The 18904-nt window shown below is 51.4% G+C and overlaps 1 protein-coding gene across 2 annotated transcripts in view; it reads left to right on the top strand.

Moving 5' to 3' along the window:
- The window catches only part of JDP2 (Jun dimerization protein 2), a 37571-nt gene extending 25326 nt beyond the window's left edge, over positions 1–12245 (top strand). For both annotated transcript variants that reach the window (XM_077750744.1, XM_077750743.1), the window contains exons 3-4: positions 4409–4513; positions 11534–12245. In XM_077750744.1, coding sequence (XP_077606870.1) covers positions 4409–4513; positions 11534–11719 — 291 coding nt within the window. In that variant the 3' untranslated portion in view covers positions 11720–12245. The remainder of the gene's footprint in view (positions 1–4408; positions 4514–11533) is intronic.
- Positions 12246–18904: the final 6659 nt, after the last annotated feature.

Genomic DNA, 18904 nt, shown 5'->3' with positions numbered 1-18904 from the left:
AACATGAACCACTATTTGCTTAAGCCTTTCTGCATCCAGGCTCAGCCACTTTCCAGCTGTTCTAGAAGCATAGCTCCTGGGTAACACTGATTCTCCCCTGAATCACTGGAGGCTACCTTCTGCGCCTCCGTCATCACCCGGCATCACCTGACTTTGCAAGAATGGGCTCCTGGTGTCCCAGGCATCCTTCCGTTGCAAGAGGCGGAAACCTCAAACTCCCTGCAGGCCAGAGGGGGAATTTTTCAAGATAGATTCAGGGGTATGCATCATGGACCCAAGGGGCAGGAATCATAGGCCTCTCCAGGAGCGGGATCAGGAGGATTGAGATAGTTTCTTCCTCGGTGTGTGCTTTCAGTCTGTTCACTTGGCCTGTCTGAACATGAACATGACCTCTGTGCATGCCCTCTATGTCTCTCTTTCTAGTGGCGCTACCTCTATGTCTCTGTCCACCCATCTTTGCCTCTCTGTGCTCTCTCTTTCCTCTCTATCTCTGCCTTCACCTTCTCTTTCTCAGGGCCTGGACCAGGGCGAGATGACCCAGATGCCCAGTGCACAGCATTTAAGGAGGCAGTCTGTCGTGGGTGCCGGCCCTGCCCCTGCTTGAGCTCTAGAATGAGTGTCTCCTTGGGTGCATGTCCTGGGCACCTCACTGGCAGCACCCTGGCCCAGGCCCTGCTTTTCTCTCTGTCTGCCCTTCCTTCTTTTTGTCTCTCCGACTCCCCTCCGTGGCTGAGTGTTTGTTTCTCTCCTGCCGTCCCCGTCTTTGGTTTCCTCTGCTCATCTGCAGGCTTCAGCAGCCTCCTCGCAATCGCTCTACTTCTCTGGACACATGGCTGAAGCTGCTTGCCCCTCAGTCCAGCAGTCCAAGTTCAAGTTCAGATTTCTGGGAGGTGAATATAGTGCCGCTTGGTCAGCTGTTCACACCTTCTCCAGTCAGCTGTGGCCGCGGGCTCCGGTCCCCCAGTCCACAGGCAGAGCCTTGGGAACAGCTCAACAGGAGGGCCTGCTTGGCCATGGGTCCCCTAGCCTGTCCCTTCAATGTGAAGTGTGGCACAGGGGTCCCCTCACTCCTCACCCCAGAACACAGCCACCTTTGCCCAGGGCCTTCCTGGGAATTTGGAGGAAAACAGAGCCAGAGCTACGTTTGAGAAGAGGCCTCCATCTCCTGGGTCTCTAAATGTAGTGAGCGTCAGGCAGCCTCCTCCTCGAATATTCTCGTTCTTCCAGCTGCATCTGCAGAAAAAAAAAAGTCATCATGCCCCATTTTGGGGTTCCGGTTTTAGATGTCTGCACTGTGTGTGGTGACAGCACTCTCTGCTGTCTCACCCCCTCATGGCCAAATGTTCGAGAGACTCGGAAACGTCAAGGAGCGGGGGCAGCAGCCTTGGCGCTGGGGTGAGAGAAGGAACTGGAGGGGGCTAGCGGTGGGTGGGCAGGGGTGTGTGCAGCGGGTCCCAGGCAGGGGACACAGAGCGTGAAGGCCTGGGCCAAGGTTAGCCTGTGGGGGTGTGAGGGCTGAGGGGGCACTGCCCAGCTCCCCTCTTCTTTCCAGCGGGACTTTGGCAGCTGGTTTCCAGATCTCCTTGGGTGGCTCTTACATGGCAGCAGGAGGATTTGGGGAAGATGCAACACAGTGTTGGTGGGGAAGATGTGGTGATGGGGCTTGGGGCCCATTTCTTGCCTCACTGGAGATGTCAGCTGAGGTGGAACATGGTGGCAGGGAGGCCTGGGGATGGGCATGGAGGCCGCTGGCGGCTGTGGAACTTTAGGGGGCTGTTGAGGCTTCTGTGCACAGCCTGGATTGTGTCAGCGCCTGTTTGGGATTCGTGCAGACCCGCCACAGCCCTCGGGGCTGGCCCCGACCGAGACTCCGTCTTTGGTCATTGTGCTTCTAGGGAAGACGGGATCCAAGCCTCAAGCGTTGCTGGGTTCCTGCAGACAGAAGAGGCCATCCCTGGCGGCCAAGCCTCCTTATTAGCACTGGGGAAAAGCTGATGCAGAGGCAAACGTAGGCAAGCAATTGCTTTTATAATCATAGAATCCATGCCTGTGCCATCTTTCTCTGAAATCTGTTATTGCACTTATTCATTTGGCCAACCTTTGCTGAGCTCCTGTTAAGTGCCAAGTACTGTCCAGGTGTTGGGGATCCTTGGGTCCCCTGTCCTCCAGCCCAGCAGGGAGCGCAGATATCTGCACGCACAGAGAGCTAGGACAGGATGTGCTAGACACCGGAAAGCAGGCTGCTCAAAGTACCTGTAGCAGCACAGGGAAAGCAGTTAATTCTTTCTGGGGAGTCAAAAGAGCCTTCCTGGAGGAGGTGACATTTGCTCTTGAAGGTTGAGTAAGAGCCTACGAAGGAGGAAAAGAAGGTTATCTCAGGAGGGCCCAGCTGGCATGGAGAAGGCGGGGCATGTGGGGAGAAGGCGATGGCTGAGGGGATTGATAAGGCCGGACGGACTGGGGGGTTGGAAAACCCCTGATGTGGGCATTGGTCTGGCCCCGTTGAGCCTCTTTGTATATGCTGCCGGATGGGGCAGCTTCCGTTTGCCCGTGGCTTTGTGCAGGGCTGGGGTGGGGGAGCTGGGCCTGGGAGGACAGAGTGGTGTCTCCCAGGAAATGGCTGCTCTGCCACAAGCCGGGTTTGCTCCAGACCCCGCGAGCCCGGTGGCACCCAGGTTGCACACATCACCTTGGCAGTTTGTGGTCAAACCCTCCTGGCCGAGGGGAGATTGCACTGCCGGCCACTTCCTCCAGTTCCTTCCCTTTGCCTGTCGTCACGGTTACCTTGGCCCTGGTGGGGGTGAGGTTGAGGTTGGGTGGAATCAATTCTGTCCAGGTTTCTATTTTCACAGATGCAGGTCAGCCAGAGGCGCTGTCACTTCTGGGTCTGTTTCAAGGGAGGCCAAGGGGCCGGGAGGCACTTGGGTGTGGCTGTGGAGACAAGGTGCCTCTCCAGCCAGCCTCCCAGAAGGGGTGGGGGTGAGTCAAGGAGAAGCTCCGAAGAGGTGTAGAAAGAGAAGGGGGTTGCCTTACGAGGGCCTGTGTCGATGGCCGTGGGTGCTGGTCTCCGGCCAGGCTCTCCGTCCTAAGCTCCCAGAGCATGCTGGGAGTGCACAGAGAGGGTGTTTATTTTCCTGGCCTGGAGCCCTTTCAGCTGAGACCTTGTTCCAGGCCTCAGGCTGCCAGATTCACCCCCACTAGCTCAAGAAGTGAGAGAGTTGGCAAGGCCAGGGCAAGCCAATGACTTCTCTAGTGGCCTCTGACTCTAGGCTGTTCCCCCAGCCCAGCTGGTCCTGTGTGTCCTCCAGATTCTCCTGGTAGCTAACAGACAGCAAGAGGCACCACTTTGAAGTGACCCTGACTGGTCAGGGCTGTGTGGGCCAGTGGTCAGTCAAGAGCGGGAGGATTGAAGTGAGAGAAATCCCAGCTGGAATCCTAACTCTGCCATTTCTTAGTTGGGTGGCCTTGGGTAAATGGAACCCTTGAACTTCAGCCTCCCCACGTGTAAAATGGGACAGTAATAGTACTTTCCTTATGGGTTGTGAAGATAACGTGACTTGTGTTGAAAGCATTTAACAAATAGGCATCAGAGAGCAGCTCTTGCTGTTAGTATAACTGAAACAATAAAAGCCGTAATTTTGATCGAAAGTCAGGGTTGGCGGGCAGTGAGTTTCTTCCTTCCCATTTAATGGGTTCCATTTTACGCATGGTAAAATTTCTCATGTGTCCTGGGGGAGAAGCAAGCAGACCTGGAGACTCGGGAGGCCCCTCTGCCTGTGTCCCATGCGGGGCACTTGGGGGAGCCCTGGCATCCTGGGACACAGCGGGGAATCTCGGGGGACAACATGCAGAAGCAGCAAAACAGATCAAAGCCTGGTGAGGAGACTGGGGAGACCGTTTACTAGCACCAGGAGGTAGATCGGAGCATCTGGAAGGACCAGGAGGAAGGGCGAGGGTACCTGGGGGCGAGCGTGTGGGGGTAGAATGTGAAATCTGCGTCCATGCCCAAGGTGTTTTTAAAGGAAGTGCCTGGGAACCACTGACCTGGAAAATAGGGCCCAGAAGGCTTGGGCTGGGCAAGAGAACAGGCCGTCACCACCCGCTGGGTGCCACCTCTGTGTGAATAGACTTGCCAGGCTCAGAGCCTCCTGAACTCTGGCAGAACCCGGGCGGCCCTGCCCTCCTGGGCACCGACCCCTCCCAGGTTTGCCCATCTGCTCCACCAGGATCCCTGGGCTGGCTGGGAAGCGTTTCCATCCCACCAGCGGGGACGCCAGGGGGCTGGCAGACAGGGACAGCTCCGTGCCCACGGAGAAGGGGCGATTATCCATCTGCCTGTCCACGACAGGAGGGAAGCCGTACTCCAGGCCTGCCTCGATGTCTAATCCGCGGCTCTGTGCCCTCACAGCTAGATGAAGAAGAGGAGCGAAGGAAAAGGCGCCGGGAGAAGAACAAAGTGGCGGCAGCCCGATGCCGGAACAAGAAGAAGGAGCGGACGGAGTTTCTGCAGCGGGTGAGCAGGGCAGCTGGCCAGGGCGGGGCACCTGTCTCGTTCCTCAGAGCAGGCCTGTGCACGTGTGGGCCAGGAGACGTCTGTCGTCACCGAAGCCCGCGGAATCAGTGTGTGCCTGCTGGCATCTGTCCAAGCAGCCGTGACCCCCTGTTCTTGCCTGCCTTCCATCTAGTGCCGTTTCCCTGAACCAAGACAACCAAGGGCAGCCGGGAGCATGTCTTGCCCACTCAGATCCCTGAAGGCCAGAGAAGGTGGGAGGAGCCAGCTCCCCTCTACTAGTCAGGCCCTGGTGCTGATTGGCCCATATGGGCCAGGACCATTACTCCCCACTTCGAAGGCCTGGTGGCTGCCAAAGTTGTCTCGCGTGGATGCTAACAAAGTAGGTGACAGCGCCCCGCCCTGTGTGTGAGCGGTGGACAGTCTCTTCCAGCCCTGCTTCCCATCTGGCTGGCCACAGCTCCACTGAACATGACCCCCACCCTGCTGCCTCCAGGAACCAGAGGTCAGCTCTGCATGCAAAGGCCGGCAGAGCCAGCCCCCCGCCTCAGAGCACATCCCTGCCCTTTCATTTGGAAGATGCCAAGCAGGGTGTTTGTTCTTTCTCCCCTGAGTCCTATCTCTTAGGCCTTTACTGTGTTTCAAAACTGGTAGATGGCAGTGAAGGGGCATGACCAGAAAGCTCGTCAATCCAGGCCGGAAGTCTCCAACCTCCACGGTCTGGATCACTTGTTTGTTTCTAAATAAAACAGGAACAACATATAACGATAATAATACCATGGGCCCCACCGTTGCTGCGAACATTTGTAAAGTTGGGCAGTGTGTGGAGTGCTAGAAGTATATTATCTCTGTATTGGCATAATAACTGTATGAGATAGGTACCCTCATTATTTTCTGTCTACAGATAGGGAAACTAAGGCATGATGAGGTTAAATTACTTGCCCAGGTCCTTCAGCAACTAAGTGGTAGAGCTGAGATTCAAGCCTGAGGCTAACTTCAAAGCGTTTGTTCTTAACACTCTGCTATGCTAGCTCTAGTTCATTCATTCATTCATTCATTCACTCACTCATTCGCTGATTTGTTGACAAGCATTTTTATGCATGTACTAAAAGCCCAGCACTTTGCTAGGTGCATTGGGGGACACACAGGAAGGAGTAGACCATGGTCTTTCCGGTGGGAGCTGGGGAGACAAGGCTCACTTGGCCTCGGTTTTCTTTGATGCTGGAGGATATATGGGTCTTTTCTCACACTTGCTACAAGCAGAGAGAAAATCTGAGGTCCCAGGTATAGACAGCGTGGGGCTGTGTGTACACCTGGGGCTCTGAGCATCTAAGGCAAGGGGATGGCCATTACAGGTGGGAGTTAGACTCCTAGAGCTGAGAGCCTCCTCGGAAGAGATGGCAGACCGACACTGGGCTGGAAGTTTTCAGGAGGTTTCTAAGACACAGGTCTCACATGGGCATTTCAGATGGATGGCGTGTCCCACACCTCATTTCCAGCCCTGAGTGTCCACCGAGCTGGGGAAGGCCCAGCAGGGAACAAACAAGACCCCTGCCTTCAAGGGCTCGGCAGCCAGTTAGCAGGCAATATATACGCCCAGTGAGCACACCCTGGTGCGGTGAACGGTGCCAAATGAATGGTGCTAGCTGCTCTTCACATTCCAGAAACACTTGCTGAGCACCAACCGTATGCAGGCCTATCACATGCCTCATTTAATCTTATAACATTTCAGTGAGATAAACATTGGCTATTCCCATTTTAGAGACTGACCTATAGCTCAGAAGAGGTCGTTATTTGCCCAAGGTCACACTGTGAACAAGTGGTAGAGCTGGGATTTATTCATTTTTCTGCCCATCTGTCCATCCATCCATCCATCCATCCGTCCGTCCGTCCGTCCATCCAATCATCCATGCATGCATCCATTCATCTATCCATCCGTCCATCCCTCCATCTATCCATCCATTCAAACATCCACCTCGTAAGCATTTAGTGAGTACCCACTGCAGAGCAGGCAGTAGGACAGCAGATAGAAAATGGGGAATAGTAATGTGCACCGTGCGTTATGTTGGGCAAGCCCAGCGGGCTGTGAGAACACTCTGAGAGGCCCTCTCTTAGTCTAGCTGAGGAAAGACTGCTTATTGAGACACAGAAGAGGAGTAGGAGCTAACCAGATGAAGGACAGAGGTGGGCGGGGTTAGCAGGAACAGCACAAGCAAAGGCCAGGGGCAAGAGGTGTTTAAGGATGTGATTAAAGAATTGAAAAGAATGTCAGTGTGGCTGGCGTTTAGAGTACACGGAGGAGAATGGACAGGCAGGCAGACCCCTAGCCATGTAGCTGATCCTGTCCCCCTTTATGCCTCTGGTCCTGGCCTCTTTATCAATAGCACCTGCTTTTACTCACAAGTGTCCCCTTTAGAATGATGAATTATGTCATCATGGAGAGCTGTGGAAGGTTTCAGTTGGAGAGAGACACACCTTGGAAAGACCCCTCTGGCTGCATCGTGGGGCAAGGGCTGGGGCAGTGGGAAGACCAGTTACATGGCTGTCGGCTGTCGTGCTGTCCCTGGTGGCCTCGGGGCCTAGGAGGGAGGTTTAGGCAGCTCTCTCTCGGCTCAAGCCGTCTCCCTCTCGGCCCATGTTCCTCTCTTCCCCTCTGGCCTTGGAAACAGAGGTTTAGGACATGGATGCAGATGGCTGTGTTGATAGCCAGTGCCTGCAGACCTGAGGGGTTCCCTTATAATAAGCTTATTTTTGAACAGGTAATATATATAAAGCTCAGAGGTACAAAAGGATATGTGTGTGTGCACACACACACATATATGTAATGTACAAAGTCACCCTCCCATCCTTAATCCCTAGACACCGAGATGTACCCTGGAAGACTCTTAGAGCATCTCCAAGTTCACCTGCCTGGACCAGCCGAGTGCCTGGACCAGCCAGGGCTACCTTAGCACCTCCTCTGTCTGCAGTCAGGAGCAGTGCGCCCCCCACCCCCACCCCGCCCTGTCTGTGACGCCGGCCTCTGTACCTGCTGCACCTGACACGCTTAATGCAGGTTCATTCCCTGGGCTTTGGCAGCAGTAAGCCCATCTCACACTCCCGTGGCACTCTGCACTTTCGTGGCCATTCTCTCCTTGATGGTCACAAGATGATGGTGACCCTGGGAGGCAGCAAAGCGGCCCCCACTCCCCTGAGGAGGATTCTGAGATTCAAAGGGTTGAAAGTTTGCTCGAGGTTCCGCAGCAGTGGAGGCAGGACCAGGACCCGGGCTTCATCTGCTGCCCAGCACGCTGTTCAGGTTGCCCGGGCTTGGGGAAATCGGGAATTGGGTTCCCAGTGACATAGCTAAAGTGGCAGAGTTAGGATTTTAGTTCAGACAGGTCTTTTGGGCTCAGAAGAGGCCATACCAGCCTTCTTCCAGTATGTACAAAAAACACTGGGAAGCGGAACTGTATTTTAAGTGCATTAGGGTAACTTTTTTAAAGATAAAATCAGAGAATCTTAATGCTTGAAGTCCTTTGGGCCAGTCATATTTTCTGGGAGGAGACTAGCCCATGCTAAGGGAATTGACTTGGCCAAGATTGCACAGCCAGGATAATAAAACCAGAACGCTCAGCCCCTCACCCTTTATTTTTTTTTCCTGCCTTTGCTGAGAATAGTGGAAGAGACAGAATGTTCACTCACTTGCACTCAATCTATTGTGAAACAACAAGTGGTTTCATTTTCTCTAGGGCAATAAATATCTACCAGAAGGCAAAACTATAAACAAAAATGCAAGGAGAGTTATTTACTTCATAATGAACATGTGAAGATCCTAGCCCATGTTTCTCAATTAATTAGCAAAACAGATCAGGTAATTGCTGTTATAAAACCACAGACAACTTCTATAATCATGGTTAAAAAAAAGATTCTTCTCAATTCAGCTTCTACTTACACGATAAATAAACATGTAGCACCACTCAATAAAACAGAAGGAAATGAAACTAAAAAGCAGTTAGTTACCTTCTGACAGCCAGCCGGTCCGAGTTTAGGCTATTCCAGGGTATACTTTAACATTTTAATATATTTTTTAATGTTTATTATTTTGAGAGAGAGGGTGTGAGTAGGGGAGGGGCAGAGAGAGAGAGCGGGAGAGGAAGAATCCCCAGCAGGCTTCACGCTGTCAGAGGAGAGCCCAGCGTGGGACTTGAACTCATGAACTGTGAGATCATGCCCTGAGCTAAAATCAAGAGTCAGATGTTTAACTGCCTGAGTCAGCCAGGCACCCGTCCTCTAACATTTTACAACCGACAGAATGCAGTGCCATTCCTGTGATGAATGAGTGTGTGAAGCCACATACCTACTTGGGTTTTTGTGTGATTCAGATGTTCGCACTTGAAGTTGGTTTGAGACATGCAGTCATTTCAAGGAGGTCGATCTGCTCACAGTACTGAACGCTGCACGCTGGCCGTTGCGTGATCAGTTTTAACATCCACTCACGTACGACCCAACTGCTTCCTTACCATCTCCAAACAGCAGCCCCNACCCCCCACCCCCCGCCCCTGGCCTCCAGCCAGCCTCTCTCATTGCCCAGATCCAGCCAGTCACCAGGACCTCTTCTCTGAGCCATCCTCCTCCTCTGCTCTTTCTCCTCTTTCTTCAGAGGGTCTTGCTCAAAACCTAAAGTGAAAATTCCTTAAGCCTCCCTAACCCTTCAGTTTATAAAGCGCTTTTGCCACCTGAGTTCATTTAGCCCCACGAGCATCACCTTTTTATATTTGAGATGGCTGAGACTCAGGGTAGTTAAGAAACTTGCTGATTCTTCTAGACCCTGAAGCTTTTCCAGATCTGGCTCTAAATCCCCCTTCCCTGCTCTCTACCCTTCCATCCTGAAGTGACCTGTGGTCACATGGAGGGCTTCATCTCCCAAACACATCTGAGGCTTATTTCCCATGTGCGTGTCCTTGTTCACTCAGGGCTCCCTTCCTGAGTCCTGCCTCCCTACGCCACCCGACCTGCTCAGGCCACCCAGAGTCGACCCACGGTTTTAAACCCATGGCCAGACCCCGTGTTTAGTCCTCTTGGAAGGTCTTCCAGCCCCTGCACTGCTGATGGGCACGTCGTAAGCTCCCCGCTGCCCTATGGATCCTTCTTCTCCATAGAGGGGAAGCTGTACAGGGGGGCCCACGGGCCTCCGGATCCCCCCAGATGTTCACTGTACACGCACGTCCTCATCAGGTCTGATGGGTGGATTGAAAAGAGACTCCTAGAGACACAGGCTCAGGATTCGAACTTGGAGCTAAAACCTTGGCTCGGAGGGGCCAGACGGTCAGAGGCTTTGTGAGAAGTCCCCAAGGTCACGAGCTCCTCAGACCCAGTGAAGCAGCTAAGATTAGCACCTCACTGCCTCAGACTGACGGGTCACGGACTCGTGGTTTTGCATGGGGTCTCTCCCCTGGCCCTCAGAGATAACTCGTCCTGGAATTCTGAGAACAGGGGACAGGCCCAGCCTCCCCATCATGCTTCACCAAAAACCACCATCGCTGGTTTTTAATGTTTTTCCCCCGAACATTTTTTCCCCCTTTTGTGAGGCCGTTCTTCAGTGTCCGGTCATGAAGACTGCACATCTCAGCAGTTCTGAGCTCCCCTGGCGCTCACGCTGTTACCTCGGCGACGAGACCAAGCGACACTGCGGACATTCTGTCTAGATAGTTCTTGTTGTGGGGCCGCCCTGGGCATTGCAGGGCGTTTAGGAGCATCGCTAGCCTCTACCCACCAGACACTGCAGGGCCCACCCCCCTCAGTTGGGACAGCCGAAAATGACTCTGGACTTTGTCAAATGCCTCCTGGCAGGCAAAATCACTCCTAGTTGAGAACCACTGGTCTGAAACCTTGCGGGCCTTTGAGTAAATCCCAACTCTCAAACTGGCTGTAAGTTCTCAGACACAGTCCAGTGAAAGCCATTGAGCTTTCCTGGCTTACTGCTTTGACCCCCGAGCCCGGGATTGGTATGCTCACCGCCTGTGCATCCACACCCAGAACATGCAAACTCCCCCAAGAGCGAATCGCCAGCATTCGTACCTTCTTTTCCCTGGAGCCTCTCTAACGGGGCTGGAAGTTCATTGGGAATCTCACTTGAGGTCTATTTGAAACTTTATTTTGGATCCAGAAGGGTATTGATCATCTCCCAGTGGGCAAAGTTTCTAGCTAACAGGGGATAAAGAAAAGGCTGTTTAAATGATCACGGACTGGGGCGCCTGGGTGGCTCAGTCGGTTAATCATCTGACTTCAGCTCAGGTCATGATCTCACCGTTTGTGGGTTTAAGCCGTGAGTCAGGCTCTGTACTGACAGCTCGGACCCTGGAGCCTGCTTTGGATTCTGTGTCTCCCTTTCTCTCTCTGTCTCTCTCCTGCTCATGTTGTCTCTCTCTCTGTGTCTCAAAAATCAATAAACGTTAAAAAAAAAACTTAAAAAGAATGATTATGGACTCACAGGAAGCGCACGTTTTGGGAGGAATGATGTGAGCACACTGGGTTTAGTGAGCCCACGGGTCAGAATATCCCCGATGTACATTTACACATGACATGTCAAAGCACTTGGCCACTGCACTGCCAACTGTGGGCCCCTCCCACTCCCTGTGGACCATGCACGTACCTGCTCCAGGTCCATTGGGCTTCTATTCTTGTCCCATCCTTTGTTTCTGGGGCAAGGTCTGGGAGGCAGGAGAGTGTGGCATATTTGAGCAACTACAGGGATGTCACTGTGGCTGGAGTGGATTGAGGGAGGGGAGAGAGGTGGGACATGGCCCAGGCTGGGCCCCAGGGTATAACCTACGTCCATCCCACTTTGACACAGGCCAGCGTCACAGGTGTGACGGCCACTGCTGCAGAAAGTCAGGGACCCCAGGGGCTCTGTGCTTCCTCCAGTGGGAGCCTGGCAGGCGGAAAATAGGCTAATGCTAGCTGGGGGTGTCTCGTACCTCCCCAGACGCAGAGGCGGTCCCCAGTGAGAGTTTACAGCCCCATCTCTGTTTTTGCGCCCAGGAATCTGAGCGACTGGAGCTCATGAATGCGGAGCTGAAGACCCAGATTGAGGAGCTGAAGCAAGAGCGACAGCAGCTCATTCTGATGCTGAACCGGCATCGCCCCACCTGCATCGTCCGGACGGACAGCGTCAAGACCCCGGAATCGGAAGGCAACCCGCTGTTGGAGCAGCTGGAGAAGAAGTGACCATGGGCTGGGAGAAGGAAGAGGAGGAGGAGGAGGAGGAGGAGGAGGATTTGGGAAGAGGGGGGAGGACGAGGGGTCCCAGAGGGCCCTTCCTTGCTGCACGACAAACTTTACAATGAGGCTCAGCACAGCCAGTGCTGGCCGGGCTTTTTTGTGAAACTCCAATCAGCCGCACAAGGGGAAGAAGGGGCTGACGAAACCTAGAAGGACCAAGCGCTGAGACCAAAGTAGACCCTCGGGTGGGGCTGTCCTGCCTGGGGCCCGGCTTGAAGGAGGCAGGACAGAGGCGCCCGGCTGGAGGGACGCCCAACCGAACGGCCTCTCCACCAGGGCACCCACCGAGGGACCTCGGAGCAGCCAGGAAAAGCCATGAGTTGCAAACCAAGTGCGGCTGGGGATGGAACTGAGCGGAACTACGGCCTGCCTGTCCCCAGCCCTGTCCACCGCCCCTGATGCGGGGCCCAGCCGTACCGCCCACCTGGGTCCAGCGCGCCCCGCCCGGGAGCGGCAGCCGGGGCGCACCCTCGNGGGCTTTTCAACTGCACATGTTTTTTATACTTTCTTTTTTTTTTTTAATATTTTTTACAAAAAAAAAAGATTTTATACAAGCAATATATATATGGATTTCTATAATCACTCGATGTGATGTAGTATAAATATGCTATGGTTTGTTTGTTACGAACAGTATCCAGCAGTTATGGCCGTCGTGTGTAACTCCTAAGTACTGTAGTAGTCTGTGGGTGGCGGGGTGGCAGGGGCGGGCATGGGGCGCGTTTCCATCCTGGTAAACCCTTCATAGTACTCAGTCCTGTATCGCTCAGTAAACGTTACTCTTACTTACTCAGCTGCCTCTTGTGGTGAATGGGGTACGTGGCACGCTCGGGGGGGCCTCCCAGTGTGCGGCGTCAGATGTTTGGAGCATCTGCTGTGGGCCCTTGGCTTTCACGACAGCTCCCAGGTAAGTGTTCATATGCCCATTTTACAGATGAGGAAGTCCAGGCTTGGAGAAGTTAAATCTGAGTACTTCCTTTGTTCACTCACTTGCTCCACAAGCGTACTGAGCGCCTGTCTCTCAGGCACTGAGTAGTCACCAGGCATAAAACAAACCCACGTACGCCCTGTGCACGTGGAGCTAACGGTCCCATGTAAACCCTGTGCTCGCTGCATACTCTGGCTCAGTTCAGCTCCACAACGGCCTTGCCAGGGAGCAGCCATTGTGTTCAAGTCACAGATGAGGCGTGGGGAGATTAAACTGGCAGCCGCCATTTGTTGGCCTACTATGTGACAAGCGCATATAGTTTCATTTACTCTTTTTTTTTTTTTAATATTTTTTATTTATTTCTAGGAGAGAGAGAGAGAGACAGCGTGAGCAGGGGAGGGTCAGAGAGAGAGGGAGTCACAGACTGAAACAGGCTCCAGGCTCTGAGCCGGCAGTCAGCACAGAGCCCGACGCGGGGCTCGAACCNTAATGTTTTATTTATTTCTAGGAGAGAGAGAGAGAGACAGCGTGAGCAGGGGAGGGTCAGAGAGAGAGGGAGTCACAGACTGAAACAGGCTCCAGGCTCTGAGCTGGCAGTCAGCACAGAGCCCGACGCGGGGCCCGAACTGACGAACCGCGGGATCATGACCTAAGCGAAAGTCGGACGCTTAACCAACTAAGCCACCCAGGCGCCCCTAGTTTCATTTACTCTTGACAGTGTGCAGTAGGCATTGTTACCCCTATTTTGCAAACGACTTAACTGAGGTTCAGAGAGGGTAAGTGGCTTGTCTCAGATTACCCAGCTAGGGAGACACAGAGCTGGTGTGTTTCAGCTTGGCCTCCAAAAGCCATGGCCTTCCACCAGTCGCCAGCTGGCTGCGTGATTATTGATTATCGCTGTGGTGGAATGTCTCATCTGATTAGAAGAGGGAATCTGTGGGGCCTTGGTGACATTTAGTTCTAGAGGGGTCTGGCTAGAGTTCCAGGCTGTGTTGTGATCCTGGAGCGAACCAGTGATCTGGACAGATGTGTGCCTGACCCAGCAGAGAGAGTGTGGATAACTCATCTTGCCCTCAGTTGCACAGCTGAGAACTGAACCCATGTGGCAGGAATGGCTCCGTGTGATCCACAGTAACTGCCATTTATGTGGCACACAGCATATCCCAGGTCCTTTGGTGCACGTTGTCTCACTTGATATTACAGCTCTGTGAGGTGTGGGGGAGCGAGGAGGGACAGGCATTCTTAGGTCCACTGAGGAGCTGTGTGAGCCAAGGCTTCTCAAGATTCAAGTTCACCTAGCAAAACAGAGGCATAACTAGGAACCGAACGCTGCTCTTCTGCCTTCTGATTGTGTGGTTTCTGTCCCAACACTGGGGCTAACTCACTAGTTGTCAATGATGAGACTTCATGTTAAGGACAGCAGTGACCTTGGGTTGCTTCCCAAATCACGGATGAGGACTTCTGGAATGGACAGAAATGAGAGCAGGTCATTGACACACCTTTGGCCCCTTATCTACTCATCTCAGTGCCCTCCACCCGACAAGCTTGACGTGGGCCCCCTGAGCCCTGCCTTGGAAGCAAGGATAGTCTGTCCCCAGCCAGCAGGGGCAGCACATGGGCCATAATCCTTTGATATTTTTCAAGCCACGAGAAAACAGAGATGTGGACTTATAAGGGCCCCTCGAGTGACCCGGTAGCCATTCCTTCAGGACAACCACATGCCACTGGCTATGGTGCCTTTGGTCCTGTGCTTGGGTGCCACAAGCCTGTACTTCCAGGAGAGAGTCCTCCTTAGCCTCTGCGGATGGGCTGTTCTCCCAGAAGCAGTGACTTGTGCTGTGCTGAGCCTGCCCTTGGGGTTTCTTCTTCAGGACCATTGCTATCTCCTATGGGTCGCAAGAGGTCACAATCACAGTCTTCCTCCTGAGAGCTGATGCTTGCATGTTTTCTTTGCATGGCACTTAGATGTGTGGCCCGGCCAGTCCATATGACCTTGCCAAGAGGTAGGTGCCATTATCCTTGTGTTACAGACAAGAAAACTGAGGCACCAAGAAGATGTAACTTGCCCAAGGCCACAGTCCAGTAGGGTATCAGGGCCAAGAAGTTCTTGCAGTCTGACTCCGGGCTGCTGGGCCTCCTCTTGAGGGGAAATGCCCCGTGTTTGTGGTGTGGCCTCAGTCCCCAGAGTTTGTGCAGGGGCTGGAAGAGACGGCACACGATGAGTATTCCTAACCCTCAGACACCCATCTCCAAGCTTATGTACAGAAGACATACTTCAAAGGCAAAAATCGGTTTAAGACTCAATCTACTGACTAGCCATGGGCCTCACTTTGTTATCTGTCAAGTGGGAACAGTAATAACCCAAGTTTTCTTTATAGAGTTGTCATCAGGGATCAGATGAGGAATGCATGCAAAAGTGTTTTATGAAATGTAAAACTCCATAAAATGGTAATTATCTTGTTCTCTGTTAGCATGGGGGGTAGTTGTTGATAGTTACCACGTAGTGCAGATTATTTAAAATTCTTTATTCTCTAGAGGTGGTTGCAGAGTTTGTGTTCTGGCCACGTATTCAGTTCCCATGGTGATGCGTGCTGGGATCTGAGATTCCTAGGTTCGGTAGGCTCCTGCATGGCCATAGTCACCTGTGTTGTGTTGAGCTCATTATCCCCTTCCTGCCAGGTGGTCACAAATAAGACCTGTGCCACCTCTGCCCCAGGGCTGCCAAGAGCATCAGCTGTGCAACTTAGAAGAAGAACAAGACCCATTTGCAATCAGATGGGCAGAAACGAGTACGTGTTGGGCAGGATACGAATTAAAGGGACTTGCATTTGCCACTCGTGGGAAATCGGTGTGACTCCTGTGTAAAGCAATTTGGCAATTACTGGTGATTCGAAAGCTAGACACGTGCTTGGACCCAGCAATTTCCCTCCTAAGCATATACCTTGGAGGGGCTCTAGGACAGGGGCCCAAGGAAATGGACAAGAACGTTCACTGACTCTGTTGGTAATAAAGAGAAACTGGAAACAACCTAAGTACTTATGACCAGAAGAACAGATAAACAAACATGTATGTTTATGAAGTCAAATATTATTCAGCAGTTTAAAAGAATGAACTGGGTTTACGGGTATTGCTGTGGATAAATCATGAACGCGGTGTTGAGCTGGAGGAGAGGAGGGCAAGTTGCAGAAGCATGTGTACAGTGTACCATTTATATAATCTTTCAGAACATGTGAACTGATATTTTAGTGTTCCGGGTATGCACAGAGCCGGATAATAGAGGGATGAAAGCATGCACAGGACTGCTATCAAAATCGAATATTAAAGTCAGTAATAGGTAATGCTCTTGGAGGGAATAGGGGGTTGAGGACAGCATCTGCAAGGCTAAGAAGGACGTTGGGTTTCAACTGTATGTATAACATTTCATTTCCTTTTAAAAATCCGAATGTAATGTAGAAGAATGATGTTGCCATTTACCAGAGGTGGGTGATATTCTTCACACTCTTCTGTATGATCGGTATATTTCATAATAAAAAAGAACAAGCCACAGCACAAATAAGTTTTCTTTTTTCCTTCTTTCCTTAGCAAACTCAAAATAAGAACAGAAGTAAGTAAGAATAAGTAAGAACAAAATCTGAAATTGCAATGGAGTTACAGCCTGTGCTCTTTGAATTGGTGCAGATTTAAATAAATGCCTCGAGGGAGGAAAGGAGACCACTCAAAGGGTGTGATTTGTTTAGCTGGCCCTCGTAATCCACAGGCCCAAGCCCTGGGGTGAGGGTGCCTAAGGGTGAGGGCACTTTGGGAAATGCTGATCCCCTCTTTTCAGTGGGTCCTGGTCCCTGCTCTCCAAAAAATGAGTAATTACAGGCATTTTCAAGGTTAATTTGGATGCCATGTTTTCTCCTTAAATGCTGACTTTACAACCCAACCCCTATGTAAAATGCAATCCACTGCACCTTTAAGTTATGGCTAGAAGCAAAACTAAGGGGGAACATTTTAAAGGCACTAGTGCAATTTTCACAGGCATAGTCATTTTCTGTTGTTACCCTAACAAATTACCACAGTTTAGTGGCTTAAAGCAACACAAATTTTGATAACTTGAAGTCCTGGAGGTCAGACGTCCGAAACGGGTCTCACTGGGTTGGACAGAGGTGTCGGCAGGCTCTGGTAGGGGAAAATCTGTTTTCTAGCCCTTTCTAAGTTATGAAAGCTGCCCACATTCACTGGTTCACAGCCCCTGCCATCTTTCAGGCCAGCAATGGCTGGTTGGGTCTTTCTCACATCATATCACTCTGACACCAACTCTTCTGTCTTCTCCCTCTCATTTTTTAAGGACTCTTGTGATTATATTGGGCCCACCTGGATAAAAAGGATAATCTTATTTTAAGGTCAGCTGATTAGCAACTTTAGTTCCATATGCAATCTTAAGTCCCCGTTGCCATGTAACATAATATATTCACAGGTTCCCTCTTTGGTGGCCACTACTCCGCCTACTTCAATTGGAATTTAAGAGCTGGAGGTTCTCACTGCTCTCTTCACTCCCTGGCAAGTTGGGCTGTTTTCCATGTAAGCGCTGGAAGGATAGAGTCTCTGCATGGGACATTCTCAGTGACCAGCACTGTGCTCGGCACAGAGCAGATGGTCAACACACACAACACACAAACACCACACACACACACACACACACACACACACACAAAGTCACACATACACTCACAGAGATGTGATACAACATAGACACAAACACAGCTATACACACAATACACAGAGACACGTGAAGATACATAGACACACAAATGTATTCATATAAGGGGTGACTAAGCATAAGTAATGAGATTGATGCCAGTCCTCCTCCTTTATATTACATTTCTGTAATTTTGGAATGAGCTTCTTCTCCATATTGGTAAATCATCTTTCTTGGGAAGAGCTAAATTATGGTTAATGACAGTGTTAATTAACCTAGGCATACTGTTTTGGCTTAAAAACCTAAATATGGAAGACAACTGAGTTTTCTTTCTTTCTTTCTTTCTTTCTTTCTTTCTTTCTTTCTTTCTTTCTTTCTTTCTTTCTTTCTTTCTTTCTTTCTTTCTTTCTTTCTTTCTTTCACATAGGCTCTATGCCCAATGTGGACTTGAACTCATAACCCTGAGAGGAAAAGTCACCTGCTCTACCAACTATGCCAGCCAGGTACCCCTCTTGATTGGTTTCTATACTGTTCTGAGGGTATTTCCTAAAGAAATGAGTAGTGATCTTGTGGACCACTTGCAGGGAAGCTAACATTCAAGCATCAGCCTCTGCTGCTCTGAAAGATGGTATTCATGTGGGTGGATGGTTCTGGGCACCTGTTTTGTGCTCCATGTAAAATCCTCAAACTCCAGGGTGCCTGGGTGGCTCAGTCAGTTAAATGTCCAACTTCAGCTCAGGTTGTGATCTCACAGTTTGTGAGTTCCAGCCCTTCATTGGGCTTTCTGCTGTCAGTGGAGAGCCCACTTTGGATCCTCTGTCTCCCTTTCTCTCTGCCCCTTCCCTGTTCTCTCTCTCAAAAATAAACATTTTAAAAATTAATTAAAAAAAAAAAACCCTCAAGCTCCAGTTCCAGCAAACTCCTGTCCAGGTCTGAACAGGTGTGAACAACCTCACATAGGTGCAAACTGACAGTTCCCCCTCTCCCCCACAGTCACATCCTGTATCTCCCACTTCCTGTCCTGGGAGACATCCATAGTGATCCCCTCGGCCCTTACGTATGCAACCTGGAAATTTGGGGGAGTCGATGCCTGTAGGGTCTCCATTGACTAGTTGGGGGGAGGGGACAATGGATAAATGCTTTCTCCTTTCTTTCTTCAGGTGGAAAGTACTAGGATGTGTTTCCTAAGGTTCCTCAAAAGGTCTTGCAGGATTAAGCAAGACCCATAGAAGTGACCTGCAGAGAGGCGCCTGGGTGGCTCAGTTGGCTAAGTGTCCTACTGTTGATTTTGTTTCAGGCCATGATCTTCCGGTTTGTGAGGTCAAGCCCTGTGTCAGGCCCTGTGCTGACAGTGCGGAGACTTCTTGGTATTCTCTCTCTCTCTCTCTCTGTCCCTGCCATGCTCACTCGCTCTTGCTCTCTCTCTCTCTCTCTCAAAATAAATAAATAAAATAAATAAAGTCAGAGGCATCTGGGTAGCTCAGTCAGTTAAGCACCTGACTTTGGCTCAGGTCATGATCTC

This window comes from Crocuta crocuta, unplaced genomic scaffold, assembly GCF_008692635.1.
Source record: "Crocuta crocuta isolate KB4526 unplaced genomic scaffold, BGI_CrCroc_1.0 scaffold186, whole genome shotgun sequence".
Classification (NCBI taxonomy): Eukaryota; Metazoa; Chordata; class Mammalia; order Carnivora; family Hyaenidae; genus Crocuta; species Crocuta crocuta.
This window is presented reverse-complemented; position numbering and strand designations above follow the sequence as displayed.